We start from the raw sequence: 18119 nt of genomic DNA on the forward strand, positions 1-18119 counted from the left end.
AGGCAAACGGCCTCTTACTGCCGCAGTCGTCATTTCCAAACGAGTAGGTCTGACTCTGCAATCCAAAGCGTGACACGCAAGAGATAACGCATCCGTAATGCCGCCCAAGCGTAACGTTATAGTGCAGAGCGAGCGGGAATGCTGCGCCGGTAGGCACCGCGCCGGCACCGGGCGGGCACCGCGCAGCCCCGGGCGGGCACCGCGCAGCCCCGGGCGGGCACCGCGCAGCCCCGGGCGGGCACCGCGCAGCCCCCGCCGCCCAGCAGGGGCAGCAGCGCGCGGGCTGCCGTGGCAGGGGCGGAAGTGGCCGCCTCCCGCCGCCACCGCCCCGCCTGGCGGCGCACGCGCGTGACCAGGCTCCTCTTCCCCCTCCTCTTGGTTCCCCCCCCCCCCCCCCCGCCACCTCACTCCCTGCCTGCTCCCTCCCTCCCGCCGGGCCGCGGCTCCTCCCTGCACCACCTTTGGCCAAGCCGCGGGCGGGGACGCGCACACGGCACGGCTCCCTGGCGGCAGCGGCTTCATCCGCGTCAAGCATCCGTAGGGAAGGCGCCGTTCTCCTCCTCCCTTCCTCTTCTCGCTGCCCCCGCGGCCATGGAGCTGCCCGAGAGCCAGTGCAAGAAAGTCAAGCTGAGCAACAGGGTGCCGAGCTGGGTGAGCGAGTGGGCGGGGAGCGGGGCGCCTGTGGGCAGGTGGGCGTGCGGGGGAATGGAGCGGGCGTGGAGGGGAGTGGGGGGTGGGAGAGAGGAGAGGGAAGGGAGGAAGAAGCGGCCGAGCTCCGTGGTGATGTGGCAGTGGGCGGCAGCGGGAGCCGGGACGGGGGCTCCCTGCACAGCTCCCTGCCGCCCGCCCGGGGCGGGGAAGGATGCGGGGTGAAGGGCGCGCGGGGCGCCGCGAGCCGAGACCGTTAACGGAACAGCCCCGCGGGCACCCTGAGGGGAGCGTCGCCATGGAGTCTGGCGGGGGCGGCCCTGGGGGGAGGGCTGCGCCCCGTACCGGTGTGCTGGTTTTCCGTCGCAGCCCTCGGGAAGATGGGGGCTGCCTGTGGATAAGGGCAGGAAGCCCCTCCGGAGAGGACCGGGGTTCTGGGGGTTTCATCCCAGCCTCTTCCGTTGTGAGCCCTCAGCTTCCAGCGTTCTGGAAGAAGGAAGGCTTAAGAATGCGATGTACAATGTGGCCATTCATAACCCTGGGTTGGCCAAAGACTGAGGTTCTTTGTATGGTGGGTGTTATGTGGAAAACTGTCGAGACAGGGCTTAAAAAATCTAACCAAAGCCTTCATTCTTCTTCATAAAGATGGTGGAAGATCGGTTTACAGCAAAGACCAAAATGCAGCTATTTAGAAGATACACTGCAGGCCTTTGAGAACATTTGATACTTTTGATGATGCAAGACAAGTGGAAAAAAAAAAGTATAATTTCTTTCGAACAATGCTGGGCTGAAGCAGATGAGAGATAAGATCCAGAAAACATTTGCTATGAAAGTAACAGTGTAAAACAATCTTCGAAGTCTTGCTGTGAGTAGTACAGGCTATAACTTTCTTATTAAAATGACAAATCTTTTAAAGAAGAAGAGTCTCGCAGTTGCCTGAAAAACAGGGAAGTTAGTATTGTACTGAAAAGCATTCAGTACATGTTGTGCCTGTCCAAGCATCTTCCACTGCATTCAAGTTCAAACTTGTTTACATAAAAGAGCAATTGATAAGTTACATTCTTTATGTTTCTATGAGGAAAAGGTAAAAATCACATGTTTTGAAGATAGTAAAATAGATGGTGTCTGGATGGGGGTAACAAAGTGTATTCAAAAGTTACTCTGTATCATTTAATTTGTCAGCAGCAAAGCCAGGATGGGTTTGTCCAAATGAAGCAAATCATATCTTAAAAAAAACTTAACTGACACCAACTGTTTGCTGAGTTCAGTTGAGGTTAGCAACCCCCTCTATTTTATGTGGCAAGCAGAGGAAGTCTTCCGCTTCTTCCTTACTCCTCGGAGGACCTCAGCTGAAATGCTCTTTATAACCCAATAAGCTTCACCAGGGAAAAAAAAAAAATGCTGCTGATTCACACGTTCCACAGACAAATGTTCTGGGACTTCTGACTGCGTCTGTTCAGCTGAGAGTAAAGTCAAAGCGACCTATTATACCCTGATGGAACTGGCAGCCCCTAGGAGAGTATGCAGAGCCTTACCATCCAAACTTTCTCTGAGCATCTAGCACTATTCAAAATACACCTCTGTCTGTGGAAATGCCCTCACCAAGCCCGCCCCTGGGCACAGAAAACTCCATGTTACAGAGCAGCACAGAACATAGCCACAAATGCTGCCATTAAACTAGCTTGATGGGAAGACTTGTGGAATGCTTCCTTTAGTGTAGCTCGAATTTGTAATGCAACTGAGGTGTTGCATCATTTTGCAAGAAACTCCTAATGAGAACTTGCCCCAATTCTTGTTTCTGAGAGCATATTCAGCAGAGGATTTCTGGCTTCGTTTTTGTCTGTTCCCTCTGATGCCAGCCGATGACTCCACTCCAGCACTGGTGAATAAGCTGTCTCTGCTCTTGGTTGTGCTGTTACTGCAGCAGGTGGCAAGTGAAGTCCTTCTAGTAAGGTTACGCTGAGTTGCTTGTGTCCACAGTACTATAGAAGATTCTGACTGTTTTCTACTGCTGTGATTTTTGAAGCTGTCCCAGCATTAGAACATCCGGCAAAGATGAGCTTGTCAACCCACCACACTGTGTAAATGGCAGGAGAGCACGCATTTGGCAGATTGGGTGGTGCTACATGCAAAGATGTTTAGATGCCTTATTGTATCAGTATTGCTGTGGCAAACTGCGTTCTGGAGGGCAGTTGTGAGAATAAGAGTAAGAATTTTTGTTTTAAGTGGGAGAAAATGTAAGGCTGTAGGCTATGGCAGAATATGGATTGGTGAATTGTTAGGTTTTTTTAATAACTGTAAAACATCTTACCCTTCAGATATAATTTCTGGGCTTGTCCTTCTTTCCCAAGCACAGTTGCCCAAATCAAAGCACAAATTTTCAAACCAGAATTTGAGAAAATAGCTATTGGAAGGCATTGCTGGCAGAGCTTTTGGTGAATAGGTCCCAAAACTTCACCTAAATATGCAAAAAACCAGACCCTCAGGTGAAGTGCGGTTGTTTTAGCATCCGTGGTGATCGAATTTTTATGTTGGAATTGTGTCTGTTCTCCTTGCTTGTCTTTGTATGTAGACAAAGAAAATGGGCAATGTTCGCTCTGCTTGAGTTGCTCTTTGGCTATTGAAGAGAGCAGTTTGGAAGGAAATTGGTGCTGAAAAATAAGTACCATAAAAATGTGTTGTTATCGGAGTACCCCTGGCTTATAAGAGGCACATGGTGAGCAAATTAGTAAATGGCCTAGAAAATATCTGAGATGACTGGGAAATGGGAAAGACATTAAAGATAAGACTGCATTTCAGAGATGATGCTGGGTGTGTTGCTATTGTTAGCTTATGGGAGTTGTTAGCTTGGGCAATCAACACTGTCATCTTAAAGCAGAAGAATATGGAATTAGTTGCAGCTTCTTGAGTATGTATGGTTTGTATAGAAACTATGCCTGTTCTTTACACAGTTCTTTCCTGATGCTTCCAACCTCAAAGCTGTCTCAAGTTGGTGCTGTAGCCTGGGGAGTCTTTGCCTGCCATTGAAAGCTTTACTTCTACCCCAGAGGTCTTGCTTTGTGAAGAGTTAAAATTTGATGTAAAGTGACTGTAGCAGCACAATGTTTCATTGTTGCTCTGAAGTAATGAAGAATAAATTCAGTTTATGCCAGTGTAGTGATCTGTCTGTTAACTATGAAACAATCTTTTTCTGCTGTCTTTTGATCTTGGTGTTGCAACTTCGGTTTGCTCTTCTTCATCTGGATGTCTGATCTAAGTTCTTACATCTAATTTTTTAGTGTTTGGCACTGATAGTCAGATTTGGCTTTGGCAAAAAGAAATTACAGTTGCAACTGGGCAAAACATCAAGAATAAGGTAAGAAAAAAATGGGTCAAGTCTGTCTTAGCAAATCTTTACATGGAGAAATTGACAGAGTTAGTATTTCCTTTTGGTCTCTTTCTTTCTTTCTGGCACTTCAGATTTCATGTGGGAAACAAACTAGTATAGTGGGAGGAGAAGAAAGGAAGGATACATCAGCCTTTTCGGCTGACGTTACTGTTATAATGAAACACAGTGGACTGAAGCATTATTTCTATTTAATGTGGTGAGTAGGAGGGAAATTATTAAAATGCAGTGTTTATATAAGTAGTGCAGAGGCACTTAGTGTGCAACACAGGGTGGAAGAAATATTTTTGTGGGCACGTCAAAAGGGAAATTTCCAATGGTTATAAAAAAAGCAGATAAATAGACCTTTGAGATTAATGCCCTTTTTTTCATTAGCCCTTTTACAAAAATCTAGCGTGTCCTTTCAGTAATGACTATTATAGTAAATGTAATTAGGCTAAGAAGCTTAAAATAGCTTTTTTAAGAGTACTTGCTCATCACATTGAGTTTTTCTGTTACTCATTTTTTTATGATACATTTCTTTTAACATTGATAATATGAATCTCCAAGGTGAGCGATGCTTTGATACAGTGTAAAAGGAAATGAGTGATTTTTATTTCTGCTATCATTTTGGATGGCTGTTTGATTTCATCAATTGATACCCATCAGATATCATGTACAGGAATTTGAAGTCTGGCTAAGTAATTTAAGAGCACAACTAATGTGAGCCACTGATTTCTGCTCCTGGGTATTTTTCTGTGCCACATCAATATTTGTAGTAAGTGTATGTATCAGGGATAGTAATTAAAAACTTTTATTATTGAGAATCCAGTGTTCAGCTTTGGTTGCTCAGTGGTGGTAGTGAATCGTCTAGTAGCAAAGTGGATGTGATTAGGAAACATTACTAGTTGGAGGTTTTGGGTTTTTTTTTTTTGTTTGTTTTTGTTTTTCCAGCAAGAGAGAATGACTTGCAAAATTATGAACTCTTTAGAGCACCTCTATAAAAAGCTGTTTTCTGTTGGAAGATATGGACGATTTTGCTACTGCTTTCCCTAGTAGCAGTACTGAGCTGTCTTGTTTGTGTGCATGTGCCCATAAACAAAAGGTGGGGCTGCTGAGGACGGGTGTGTTTTTGAATACATGCAGACTGTTTGGGCACTTTAACCTTTAGTCTGAGATGCCTGCTTCTGAAGTACAGATGGATGATTGTCCCACCACTGAGCTTGCTGGCTGCTCTGTTGCTCTTGTGTGCCTTGTACTCTAGCAATCTGTTGGCCTTCTCATTGCCTGGATTTGTCATCTCTGCTAATTTGTTACTTGATACTTTTTTTGTTTTTTCTTTTCTAAAGTTGTGTCTTTTTCAGAATTTTAAGAATGCCTCTTGTCTGCCTATTCAGAGTTTCATGTGGTTTATAAGCCTAGTGCAATACCCTGATCAGTTTCATTGCTGCTTTACAAGTTCTGGAAAACAAAGAAAACTGATGTAACTTAGTGAATATGGACTGGAAGAAATCCCCTTGGATGAGACATTTGACTTCCAAAGTATTTTAGTCTGATAATAGACAGTTGGACTTGATCTTAAAGGTCTTTTCCAACCCAAATGATTTATGTTTGGTTTTATGTTTTAATGCAATAGAACTTACTGAGACAGTGGTATGGGAGTTGTGCTTTGAGACTGTCTTCTGTTTATCCAGTGCCTGGTACAATACAGTGCAACTGGAATTAATCAGAAAGAATGTTGCTATTAATGTATGTTTGAATTGCTGTGTACTTTCATCATGCACAGTATATTTTTCTTTCAATTGAAGGCTAAGTACTTAAATTCTATTTGTTGTTTTTAATTCTATGATTTATGCATTCGCTTGCTGAGATCTCCAATTTTATATAGTGCATAATTGCTTTTACTATAAGAAGAAAAACTTTTTGATATTTTGAGTCTTTGACTTCTGGTTTTAGTTAGCTGTATTGCACTGATTTTGTGTACAAACCAGTTTTGGTTTAGGATGTAAATTATTGGAAGATAACACGGTAAGCAAACATAACTTAATCTTCTATAGTTATAACCTGTTTGCAGGTGGTGGTTTCTTATGGGTTGGTATTCAGTCTTGATCTAACTTTAGATGCTGGCCTCTCACCACTGAATTATGGAGTTATCATATTTAAAAACTTGAACATCTGTTCCTACCTTGAGTTTCTGTTTCTATCAACTATGAGCCCAGCTGTGTATAGAAGTGGGGATGTACAGTCACAGAAATTAATAACTTCCTGTTAAGTTAAGGATAAACTTTTGAAGTATTTTTCTACGGAAGAATGATGTAGCACCAGTTCTTGAAGCCACAAGTAGATACAATTTTTCTGTTAACCTTACTTTGTGGTGTCTTTCTCTAAAACTTTGAACAGCTCTTTGGTAGTACTCTGTAGATGAATATCCTCCCTTCTTTCTTTTTTTTATTAAATGTCATAAGTGCTTTCCTTTCCAGCTAGCACTGATACAATGATGAAACAGAAGATAGTGCAAATATCTTGCATTATGTTTATAAGCAAGAGAAGTCAAAGCAGCATTACATACACCAGTAATCCTAACGCTCTCCCCCCTCCCTTTTTATTTAAGCTTTCTCTTCTGTTTAATTGTTCATGCTTTGTCTGGTTTATCTTAGGTCTTGATCTTTTATGAACAAAGTTCATATAAACAGATACCCTTTAAGCTTAAGGGAATGCTGAGGCTGATCTTCCTGTGGGTTCCCTTGCCTTATATTGTGAAATATGTTTGACAGCAGTGTCATCTTCCTTAAGATATTTATATAGCAGCTTCTTATGATGAATAAGTAGTTTTAAGAAAGTATGTAACTAGCTTTGTTTTAATTAAAATTATATTAAAATCCCATCTTTTAAAGTAAATTCTTTAATAAATCACTGAGAAATAGTACTTTCTTTAAACAGCCAGAATATATAACTCTCGATTCTGGAGACTAAAGATATCGTAGGTAAAGGCAGAGTGGTTTGCAGGTGTGTCTGCTGAGCTGAAAGTTGGACCAGGCATGCACAGTCTGCAATGAAAAGGCCTCTTAAGAGTTGAAAATGAGCCAGTGTTTGGCTGTTTTATGATGGAAACCTGTAGCTCAGAGAGAGAATCCATTTGATCGTCTTAGACTTAAATGACTTGAATAGAAGTCAAGTCTAGCATCTCTAGCGGTGCATCTCTATAGTTGATTTTTCTTAAGTTGTATTTGCAAGTAGTAGTTGACTTAACCTGGCAATCCCAAGTTTCACAGAAGGAGCACAAGGGATGTGGTTTGCTATGGGTGGCTTTTCTAATTTCCTTTGTGTCCTTGGATCTATGCTGCAGCTGACGGATTGGGTATTGTTTTTACTTCCATTGGTCTGTCTCCGAGTCTTTCTTTGTGCCTGTGAATAAGTTTTAGTGTGCTTTGCCAGCTCACCCTTTCAGAAGTTAGACCTAATCAACTCCTTCTTTTACAGGGAATGCAGAGGGCAACCAATGTTACCTACCAAGCTCATCATGTCAGCAGGAATAAGAGAGGCCAGGTGGTAGGAACAAGAAGTGGGTTTCGTGGATGCACAGTCTGGTTAACAGGTACTCTCACTGATTCTGAGGATCCTTTTGTTTTAGTTACTCTTCTGAAAAGCTACTTAGCTGTAGTTCCTTTTTTTTCATGCAAAGTTGAATGTTTGTGTTTCTCCTGGTAATTCATTAATATCTTTTTGAAAAAGGTCATGATAAAAATGTTTTCTCAGTTATCTACACGGTAACATTTTTCAGTCATCATTCTTTTTAAACAAATGTAATCTTAATGCCAAAATTCCTTTTTAAAGAAGGGTGGTGGCAGAATACAGAATAGTAGGAAGGCTTTCAGGTATTAAGCGGAGTCTGTTGGGGAAGCTAGGTTATTGAAGATGTTTGAGCACTAATAGTAGGGAGTGAAATGGACTGTAGGTATTGAAGTAAGCAATACTACCCATTCTAGAACTGTGCAAACATGAGTCTTCAAAACTCTGCTAGGTTTTTGAATAAAAGCTGAAACTGTAGTATACTCCCTTCAAGATTCTCTCACCTCATCAGCACTCATGGGGTGGGAGTGTATAGAAAAATATTTCAGAGATCACTTTTCATTTTTAAGGTAAGATTTATTTGAGAGCTAAATTCTAATGAATGTCTTGTGCTGTTGAGTCACAGGGTCCTAGTAAAAAAAGCCCTGAGTGATGTATCAAAAATATGTTAAAGTATTACTTTCATGTGTAAAATAGTATGAATTTTTGAGTGTAAGTTATTTTAAAGACATGTCAGCTCAAAAGCTGTTTTTAAAATTCATTATTATATAGCCTTAACTTTTGCATTTCATTACATGTTGGAGACCAAATGATGTGTGAAAAGCTAGAGCATTTGAGTGAATAGCAAGCTAGATGTGGAGACAAAAATTGCAATTCAAAGACTGCATCAATTAGAAGTAAATGATGAAGTTGTTGAAATCTTAATTTGGACTGCCATGCTTATTTTCTAGGATGGGGATGTACTTAATTGCTGCCAAAAGACAACTGTTCTGTTTCCAGCCTTGCTTTCCTTTTCTTGCCTTGCACAAGCAGTAATGCTTGCCCAGCCCAACCTTTAGCCAATTCAACTTGCTAAATCAGCAGTAAAGTTAACACAGCCTCCCCACACACACACACAAAAGGAAAAAAAGAAAAGAAAAAGAAAAAAAAAAGACTGGCAGCAAGACTTCTTAATTGTTTAAAGGTTTGTTGCCAAAGATTCTGAACCAGACCAAAATTTAATATTGAAATTGTCTTTGCTTGTTGCTAACACAATCTGGTTAGTGGAGCATGACTGCTATGTGTGAGTCTCGAGTGAGTTTTGTTGTGTTTGTGGTGTCTAATTCAGTACTGTTATTCTGTAAGGAGTAAGAACAGAATGTGGTTTGATGTGATCTCATTTCTTTTGTCAACTGAAATTCACTTTAGTGTGAGATCTTCCTCTTCTGACGTAAACACTACATCTGAACTCTGTGTTGAGTTTCTGAATTTAGTTTGCTCAGGTAGTAACAACTGCCAGCAGTAGCACTGGGGAACGTGCATCATCTCTATAAGCGGCAACAGCTCTCAAGGCCAAGCTCTTTTATCTGCTTCTAATTGCACACTTAACTTTGTGCCTTGCTCTTCCTATACCTATTGTCTGTGTAAAAGGCACTTGGCTTATATTGCAGGTAAGCATCTCCAAAAGGCATTGCTGCTGATGTCACTTTGGATTTTTCATGCTAGCAGTGGTACTTGTACTACAATTTGCCCTAACATGTTTCTATGCTTATAATATATATTTATATTATTATTGAATATTCTAGGTCTATCTGGTGCTGGAAAGACTACAGTGAGCATGGCACTGGAGGAGTATTTAGTATGCCATGGCATTCCATGCTACACATTGGATGGTGACAATATTCGCCAAGGCCTTAATAAGAATCTGGGTTTCACACCAGAAGATAGAGAAGAAAATGTCCGTCGTATTGCTGAGGTTGCTAAACTGTTTGCAGATGCTGGTTTGGTGTGCATTACTAGTTTCATCTCTCCTTATACTCAGGTAAATGTGACAACCCTCTAGATAAAGTGTAGGGAAAATACAAAATGCAAAATGTCACTCTGCATTTTAGTTACAGGAATTCCTCGCTGAACTTAGCCAGAATCAAATGCTTGCTTGTTTTTTTTTTAATGACATTTGTGCTTTCTAGAGATGATTACTCAAATTTCAGAAACATTTATCTTAAATATAAAAAAAATTACATTAGTCTTATAACTAGAACTGTCCTTCAGTCTATTAGGCAGAATTATTAATCTAATATTAGGAACAAACCCAAATGATACTCTAAGAAAGAGTCTTAAAATTACAGTATTTGGTTTGATCCATGTAGATTCCAGTACTTTATGAATATGAAGACTAAGCATGCACTTAACCTGGAGACTCAGTTAAATTGTTTTTTTTAATAGCAACTTTTCCTTCAGTGAATGAATGGTGTGAGCTGTATTTTATCAAGTGGCTTGAGGGGAAAAATGTTTAATTTCCCGTAGTTTTCTTTATCGTGTTTCATGCTGTGTATACAACCTGACATTAGATAATACTGAAAATTAATGTAAATCTATATTCACGTTGTTTTGTGAAGACTTTTTTTCATCTGTGTATGAGAACATGGATAGGAGAGACAAAAAGGATGTGTGAACGCCAAGTATCTTGAAGAATGACCCAGGGGCTGTAGCTCAGATGTTTCACAACTTCAGAAGGTGTTAATTCTTTGGTTATAGTGGTACAAACAGTTCTGATGATAATTTGGGGAACTCAAGGTCCTGCAGTAAAACAGAAGTCTTTAGATATGAGGAAAAATAACCATATTCAGTAAGACATGGTTTTAGTGGAATTTTTGGAAGGTTTTTTTGTTCTCTAAATGAAATTCACCAATTGTTTCAATGCTTGGCAAGCCATACAAGTAAAATAGTATTTGGAGTATACAAGTCTTGTCCGATTAACTAATGTAGAGAAATCTAGTGGTCTGGAGAGAATGACGATCCTATCAGGAGCAGCAGGTAATACCTCCTCTGACTTCAGTGAGCTAGGCAGATGTAACTACTGGGGATGTAACCCCTAAGATGGGGCAGGCATAGAAAATTCTGCATTCTATGCCTGGCGCTTCTTCTTTTTTTTTTTTTTTTTTTTTATAAATCACGTTACTGTAAAATATCTCAGATCTTCATGTCAGCTTTTACTATGTAATGAACTGTAGCTAAACTGATGTAGCTTGCAGGGCATCAGTTGATCAAATCATGTTTCTTTTTTCAAACTCTGAGAACTTGTTTACAGTTTACTATCAGCTTCTTTAAAATGAACTTTGAAAGCAGAAAGACAATAACAATATGTGGGTGCAATCTTTTAGGGTTTTTTTTTTTTTTTCTGTTTTCTTTCAGGATCGTAATAATGCCAGACGGATTCATGAAGGGGCAAGTTTGCCTTTTTTTGAAGTATTTGTGGATGCTCCATTGCATGTCTGTGAGCAGAGAGATGTTAAAGGACTCTATAAGAAAGCCAGGGCTGGAGAAATTAAAGGTGAACCTAGATGTAGTGACATCCTTTCTACATAAGTGAAACATTGGTGTAATTTGACCCCACACAAGGGGATGTGCTCAAGTTTGCAGGTGTACCATCCTTAAAAGCAGCATGGACTGTGTATAGGACCAAGTAGAAAACTCGGATCAACTTCTAGCTCATGCAACTGACTAGTTAAATGCGTAGGACAGTAAAAGGGGCAAGCCTGGCTATCCTCACATCGGGAAAACCTTGAGCAGATTACATGGTTTCTGTTGCAAGCTCTTATGATTGAGGATTAGTCTATCTCCTTTGTGTGCCCATTGACTAGGTAAAAAAGAGTCTGATTCTCTCTAAAGTCTATAAAGAATTGCATTACTAAGAGTTACTAACTTCCAAAAAGTAAAGCATGATCACCATCTTTCTGTAAAGACCATTAAGAACACTTCTGAAGTGGCTAACTTTTATTTTCATATTAGGGTTCTATGCTAGTGCCCATGAAAATGATTTCCTATCCTCAGATCAAGATTTAAGTACAGCCTGCAATAAAAAAGCTTAAATATGTGATCACTCATTGCAAGTGTTGTTTCAAGTGCTTCTTTGTTCTGTGTTATAGTTTGCAGAGGCTGACAATAGCTTTCAGGGGCTGCATTTGCAGATGCACTGTTAGTCAAAAGTGATATAAAATTCAAGAAATCGAAGACAATCCCCATGACTGGTTGCTTGATACGTCCAGTACTACCCAATTTATCATGTGAAGACCAAGAATAAATAAGGCTGAACTAAGGCTTGCTGAGAATCAAAGCAAGATGGCTTGAGGTGGCACAATAAAAAGATGTAGTTCTGTACAGAATCCTTATTTATGCTGTAGAACTTCCTTAGTATTTTGTTAACTTTACAAGCCCCGTGATGGAATTGTGTTACTTTAGAGTGGTAGTGGGTTATACAGTGCCTGAGTAAGCTACAAGTGGCTGTATCTTATGACTGGATACGTGTAGGATGAAAATTAAATGAACTTGCCTGTTTGCAAGGAAAGTCAGCAACTGCTCTCTTCTTTTTATCTGGCAATGGTAATAGGACACTTTCTTTGCCCACTGTTCCCACTCCTCCATTAATCAGATACCTATAAAGTATACAGTTTTTGTAACAGATACTGGCTTTTCTTTATCATGTGGAGTCCTGCAGCAATTTACTTAGATGAGGAATTAAGCTACTAATTTTGAGAGTATTTAAGTCTGAAGTGAAAAACTCAACTTTCAACATTTGCATTTGCAACTGTAGAGGATGCAGATGTTCAGTTGCTGTAGCCCAGCTGATATTTCTGCTGCAGATCTGATTTGTAGTGCTTACGTGCTTTGCCTTTGGGCTTGATTTTTTTCCTTCTTGTTTATGCATGGTTAGTTAGAATCTCCTGTTTCAAAGCAGATTACTAGCTAAGTAGACCAGAACAAGTGTCACTGGTAGCTTGTATGGTCTGTGACAAGAGTTATTATACCTATAGTAAACACAAACATCTACCTTACATTAACAGCTATCTTAAGATGGGTATATTAGCTAACCTAATGTAATAGGTATTGGAATTCCTTACTCTTCAGAGTACTGTTTGGTGGCATGAGTGTAAATTTACATATATACTGGTTGTTCAACATCATGCTTTCTGTGCAAAAAAACCCCACTACAGTTCCTCTGCCAGTGCTCCTTTCTTTATTCACAATATAAATCAAATAACTTCAACAAAAACGTGCTGTATATGCGCTGCAGAATGCTGAAGTTTGATGCAGTCATGTAGTAGGGTTAGCAGATGGTCTGATAAAGAAAAAAATGTTGATTTTTCCCTAAGAAATCCTGTATTAATGAAGCTAAAATTCTGTGCTCTTGCCTGTTGTGTTTGTTTATATCTAAAAAACTGCCTGTGAACAATATTGGAGTCATCTTTTGGAAGAAGTCACTTACAATTTTTGTCTTATGTTCTGTAGGTTTTACTGGGATTGACTCTGAGTATGAAAAACCAGAAGCGCCAGAGCTTGTGCTGAAAACTGATTCCTGTGATGTGAATGATTGCATACAACAAGTTGTGGAACTTCTTCAGGAGAGGGTGAGCAGAAATGCAGATATATCTTAGTAACCTTTTTTCAAAACATTCGTGCTTGCAATCTGAATGTATTGTACTGGGGAAAGCAGAGACAGTTTTTAAGAGTTGAAGGGTTATATATCTTTAAATTCTAGCTTTTAAACTTGTCCTATTGTATGTTTCCTTTTTAAACCTAAGCATTGCAACAACATTGATCTCTTAAGTGAAGTGAGATTTGAACAAGTGGAAAATGAATTTGTATTATGACTGATAACTGGAAGGAAGAGAAGGCTGTGTCAGTTGTTACAGAACCAACGATGAATGCTGACTTTAAAACTGGTTGCTAGTATTTGTAAGAGGCTGAAATTTTTTCCTTTGCCTCTGTGGTGTACAAATTAATATGTACTGCAGATGTGAAGAGGCAGGGATGCGCTTACACAGTAATTTGAGCTGGCTTAAATAGGGGCTGCTGTGTTCGTGACTGGTTTCCCTTGTTGTCATTGTTTTTCTTGCACTAGTAAAAGTGGTCCTGCGATTGTGTAATGACCAGTTCAGGATGTGGCTGAGTTGAGTTAATGGTTTATAGCTTCTGAAAAGGTAGGGCTCTTTCCTCAGTCATGCATACAATCTACACCATCCCTTTTGAAGCCTCCGGGCCTTCTCCTGTTGTCTGATAAGTGGATTCGGCTCATTACCCAACCTAAAAAAAAGCACCCACCAAACCCCAAGAAAACCCACAAAGAAACAAACAAAAAACCCCCAACAAACCATCCACAGAAAACAGACAAAAAAACCCAAAACCCACTAAAAGTGAAGGCAGCCATGAGATGGCTTTATCCTCTTGAAATCATACCCCCAGAATATGCTAATCTTCATGTAGAAGAAATGTGTCTCCTTACATTCTTATCTATAGTCGGTGGGTAGTGAGATGATATTTCAGACAATTATTTTAATTTGGATACTCTAGCAGACAGTTATTGATGTTTTTTTTGTGAGATGGATGTTCTGGAAATTTAGGGTGTAGGCAGTTGCTTGAGTAAAGCTCCACCAAGTGTTGAAGTTGTACAAGCAAAAGACCTCATCACGTAGCCAGCATGGAGTTAATTTTAACTTTCTGTGCCAGTACAGCTCTGGAGAAATTTAGTCTCTTGCATCTAAATTTTCAAGAAAATTCTGTTAATAGATCACTGCTTGCTCAAGTTTGCTCAAGAGATAAGACAGGGCAGAAAACCAGAGCAGAATTCTAGATTTTTACCCTGATGCTCATCTGAATATTTTGTGGAAGAAAAAAAGGAGAGCTGTGTAGGAGTTCTACCAATGGGAGACGGCAGTTCCTGACTGTGGGAGGCCCTGCATCTCCTGCTCAGAGGGACAATTCAGTACATTTCGTAACTGTAGAAACCAACGTCGCATGTGCCAAGACAGTGATCCCCAAAGTTTTGCATTGGTACACAGTGCTGAATGCTGGCTCCTGGCCCAGTCAGCTTTGCTATGTCCTTTGCTTAAGGCACATCTTAGCACGTTTTTTTCCCCTTTCTTTGTAGACAACAGTATCATGAATGCCAAGATATCTTGGTTGTTGCTTACTTTAATGAGAGACAATGAAACCAAGGCATGGCTGAACAGGCATGTCTTGTTCTCAGGCTGTATTAATACAGTGATATGTAGAGAATATAATTTCTGTAGGTTTCCTTTAGTTGGAACAAGCTGTATCTGTGTTCTTCTGCTGGATTATTAAAGAAGTAGTCTGCTCAAAGTATTGATAATCTTTGACTTTCAAGGACTGTTTTTATACTAGTTCAGACAATAATGGCAGTAAAGAGAAGACAGCTGGAACTGTATAAATGTGTGTTGAGTTAGAGACAGATATACACATGTGTATATTTATTAAACAAGAATTTGAAACATTGTTCTTTTATAGGTAATGGAATTACTTGGTTCTTAGAATTTTCTTAGAATTTTTCATAATATTTGAGAAGAACTCTGAAACAAATTTATCAGGTCTTTTCCAAAAACATGTTCAATCCTTTATGGAAGAAAAAGGGAGGTAACCACACAGAAATAGGAGATAAGCAGCTGTTGAATCTGGAAAGTTCTTGTGTGGTATAACTTGGTTTTGAGAGTCACCTGGTTTGGTTTCTTTTTCTTTGAAGTATCTATTGCATTTACAAGCAAAGTTCTTTTTAGGGACCTAGAAGGCAAGGTACTGATGACTATCTCCTAAAGCTACCAAGTGTGAGTAATAGGAAAAGTTACTCTTCCCTCTTCCCCAGCCCTTCAGTACTATACAAATCAGTGCTTGCACACTTTTTTTTTTTCCCCCTCCAGTCAAAAAGGCTTGTGTGGCTTTTGAGCTTGAAAAATTTGGCTTTCAATCTGCTGATATTTTCCGATGGAGTCAGACAAGACCAGTGTGGGTGTTTGGCTGTAAAGGTTTCATTGTTTTCATTCTTGTTTTTCCTGTCAACAAATATAGCTGATCTAGCCTATTGCACAGAGTTCATCTTTTCTTAACTATGGAATAAGTTCAATATTTAGCCTAGAAAATATTTTCTGAAGAAGTCATAGCTCAGGAATGTCACCTTTATTGTTAAGGAAGTGCAAAAGTATACAAGGAAAGAGTTGCATTTCCAGTACGTAACTTTAAACTTTTAACTACCTTTGTATAAAAGTCCCATTCTTAGGGACATCAACGGTGGCTCTGCGAATACCATCCCCCAAACTGGAATCTCATTATGCACTTCTACTACTACTTAGATCAATCCTCTCTGAGTGTATGTATAAACTTTCTGTCCCTTCTTCCATCTCCTATCCATCCCCCAACAGTTACACCCAAGTTCTTATCTGAGCTTGGTGTTACACCTGTATTTGGGAAGGTGGTCCTCATGGTATCTTATAGTACTGATTTCCTATCTATATTCACACAATTCCCTGCAATTGTGTTCAAATTCTGTATTTTGGAGTGGTTAGAATTTGAAGCAGAGTAGAAGTTCTTTGTTATGGTTTATAAGGTCAGTCTCTTTTTTTTTTTTTTTTTAAGATGCTTGAGGCTGGTGGTTCCTAGGAAATATGTAGAAATGGATTCTGCTGTTCTGTACATCTAGTTTTTTGTTTGATTGGATTTTTTTATACCTTGGATTATACTGCAGCTATAACTGTAAACAACACAATGATTCTCTCTGGAGCAAAGTTCTCAATCTTGTCTAGTTCCTCATTCACTTATCAAATATTTGATAATAAAGAATACTCTGTGTGATCACTTTGGTCACGTGAATTACAGCAGGCTCCCAAACATCTTTCAGTATTTTTTTTTTTGAGAAGCTTGCAAGCATGGGAGCTTAGTGTTTTTAATATCTGTTATGTTCATGTAGAGCAGGCATTACAGGTCTTCAGCCCACTTTTTCATTATTTGACTGTAAATTAGGCCCTCAGTAGAGTATATTTGACACAATTGACTATACCCAGCTGCTAGCTGGGTACTGAATCATTATTTTACATGAAACTGTTTCCTGTCTCCTCCTGCTTTCAAAATCATTTCAGCAGAAAATTTGTACGAATACAACCGTTGTTTGGACACAGTGTTCAAACCAAATATCTACAGCAAAAGGTGATGGGACGGGACTAGCTGGGTTTCAAAAGACAAAGTGCAAACCATGGGGATTTTATAAATGGTTTAAAATGCTGGAAGTAAGCCAGCATTGCATGAAATATAGTACAATGACATTAACTTGCAGCATACCTACATCTTAACTTTGATATATGTTGACATTGTGTGGAATAACTCACCTTTTTGATAACTAAAGTATCTCTCCTCCTAAGATGTAAGGAGGATGCAAGAGAACTGCAATAAATTGTTCAGCATTATGAAAACATGTGCCCATGCAGCAAAGAAGGCCAACTGCATACTGTATTGTAATAGAATCATAGAATCATAGAATGGTTTGGGTTGGAAGGGACCTCAAAGATCATCTAGTTCCACCCCCCCTGCTGCGGGCAGGGACATCCTCCACTAGACCACGTTGCCCAAAGCCCCATCCAACCTGGTCTTGAACGCTTCCAGGGATGGGGCATCCACAACCTCTCTGGGCAACCTGTTCCAGTACCTCACCACTCTAACAGTAAAGAATTTCCTTCTAACATCTAATCTAAATCAACCCTCCTTCAGCTTGAACCCATTACCCCTTGTCCTGTCCCTACACTCCCTCATAAACAGTCCCTCACCAGCTTTCCTGTAGCCCTCCTTCAGGTACTGGAAGGCCTCAATTAGATCTTCCCAGAGCCGCCTTTTCTCCAGGCTGAACAACCCCAACTCTCTCAGCCTGTCCTCATAGGAGAGGTGCTCCAGCCCTCTGATCAGCTTCGTGGCCCTCCTCTGGACTCCCTCCAACAGCTCCATGTATTTCTTTTACTGGGGCCCCCAGAGCTGGATGCAGTACTCCAGGTGGGGTCTCACAAGAGCAGAGTAGAGGGGCAGGATCACCTCCCTCGACCTGCTGGTCACACCCCTTTTGATGCAGCCCAGGACACGGTTGGCTTTCTGGGCTGCAAGCACACACTGCCGGCTCATGTTGAGCTTCTCATCAATCAATACCCCCAAGTCCTTCTCCTCGGGGCTGCTTTCAATCCATTCCTCGCCCAGCCTATAGTCGTGCTTGGGATTGCGCCGACCCACATGCAGGACCTTGCACTTGGCCTTGTTGAACTTCATGCGTTTCACACGGGCCCACCTCTCCAGCCTGTCAAGGTCCCTCTGGATGGCATCCCTTCCCTCCAGCGTGTCGACCACACCACACAGCTTGGTGTTGTCAGCAAACTTGCTGAGGGTCCGCTCGATCCCACTGTCCATGTCGCCAACAAAGATGTTGAACAGTGCCGGTCCCAGTACCGACCCCTGAGGAACACCACTCGTCACCGTTCTCTACTTGGACACTGAGCTGTTGATCACAACTCTTTGA

At 40.7% G+C, this 18119-nt stretch overlaps 1 protein-coding gene across 4 annotated transcripts in view; it reads left to right on the forward strand.

The window, feature by feature from the left end:
• Positions 1-336: 336 nt before the first annotated feature.
• Positions 337-18119, forward strand: part of PAPSS1 (3'-phosphoadenosine 5'-phosphosulfate synthase 1) — a 52541-nt gene continuing 34758 nt past the window's right edge. The window contains exons 1-5 of one of the 4 annotated variants that reach the window (XM_075751491.1): positions 337-651; positions 7493-7607; positions 9367-9602; positions 10976-11114; positions 13070-13188. In XM_075751491.1, the coding sequence (XP_075607606.1) occupies positions 592-651; positions 7493-7607; positions 9367-9602; positions 10976-11114; positions 13070-13188 (669 nt within the window). In that variant the 5' untranslated portion in view covers positions 337-591. Of the gene's footprint in view, positions 652-2428; positions 2531-7492; positions 7608-9366; positions 9603-10975; positions 11115-13069; positions 13189-18119 lie in introns of those variants that run through there. The other 3 variants (XM_075751490.1, XM_075751488.1, XM_075751489.1) reach the window with 3 other exon arrangements.

Source organism: Balearica regulorum, chromosome 4 (genome assembly GCF_011004875.1).
Source record: "Balearica regulorum gibbericeps isolate bBalReg1 chromosome 4, bBalReg1.pri, whole genome shotgun sequence".
Taxonomy (NCBI): Eukaryota; Metazoa; Chordata; class Aves; order Gruiformes; family Gruidae; genus Balearica; species Balearica regulorum.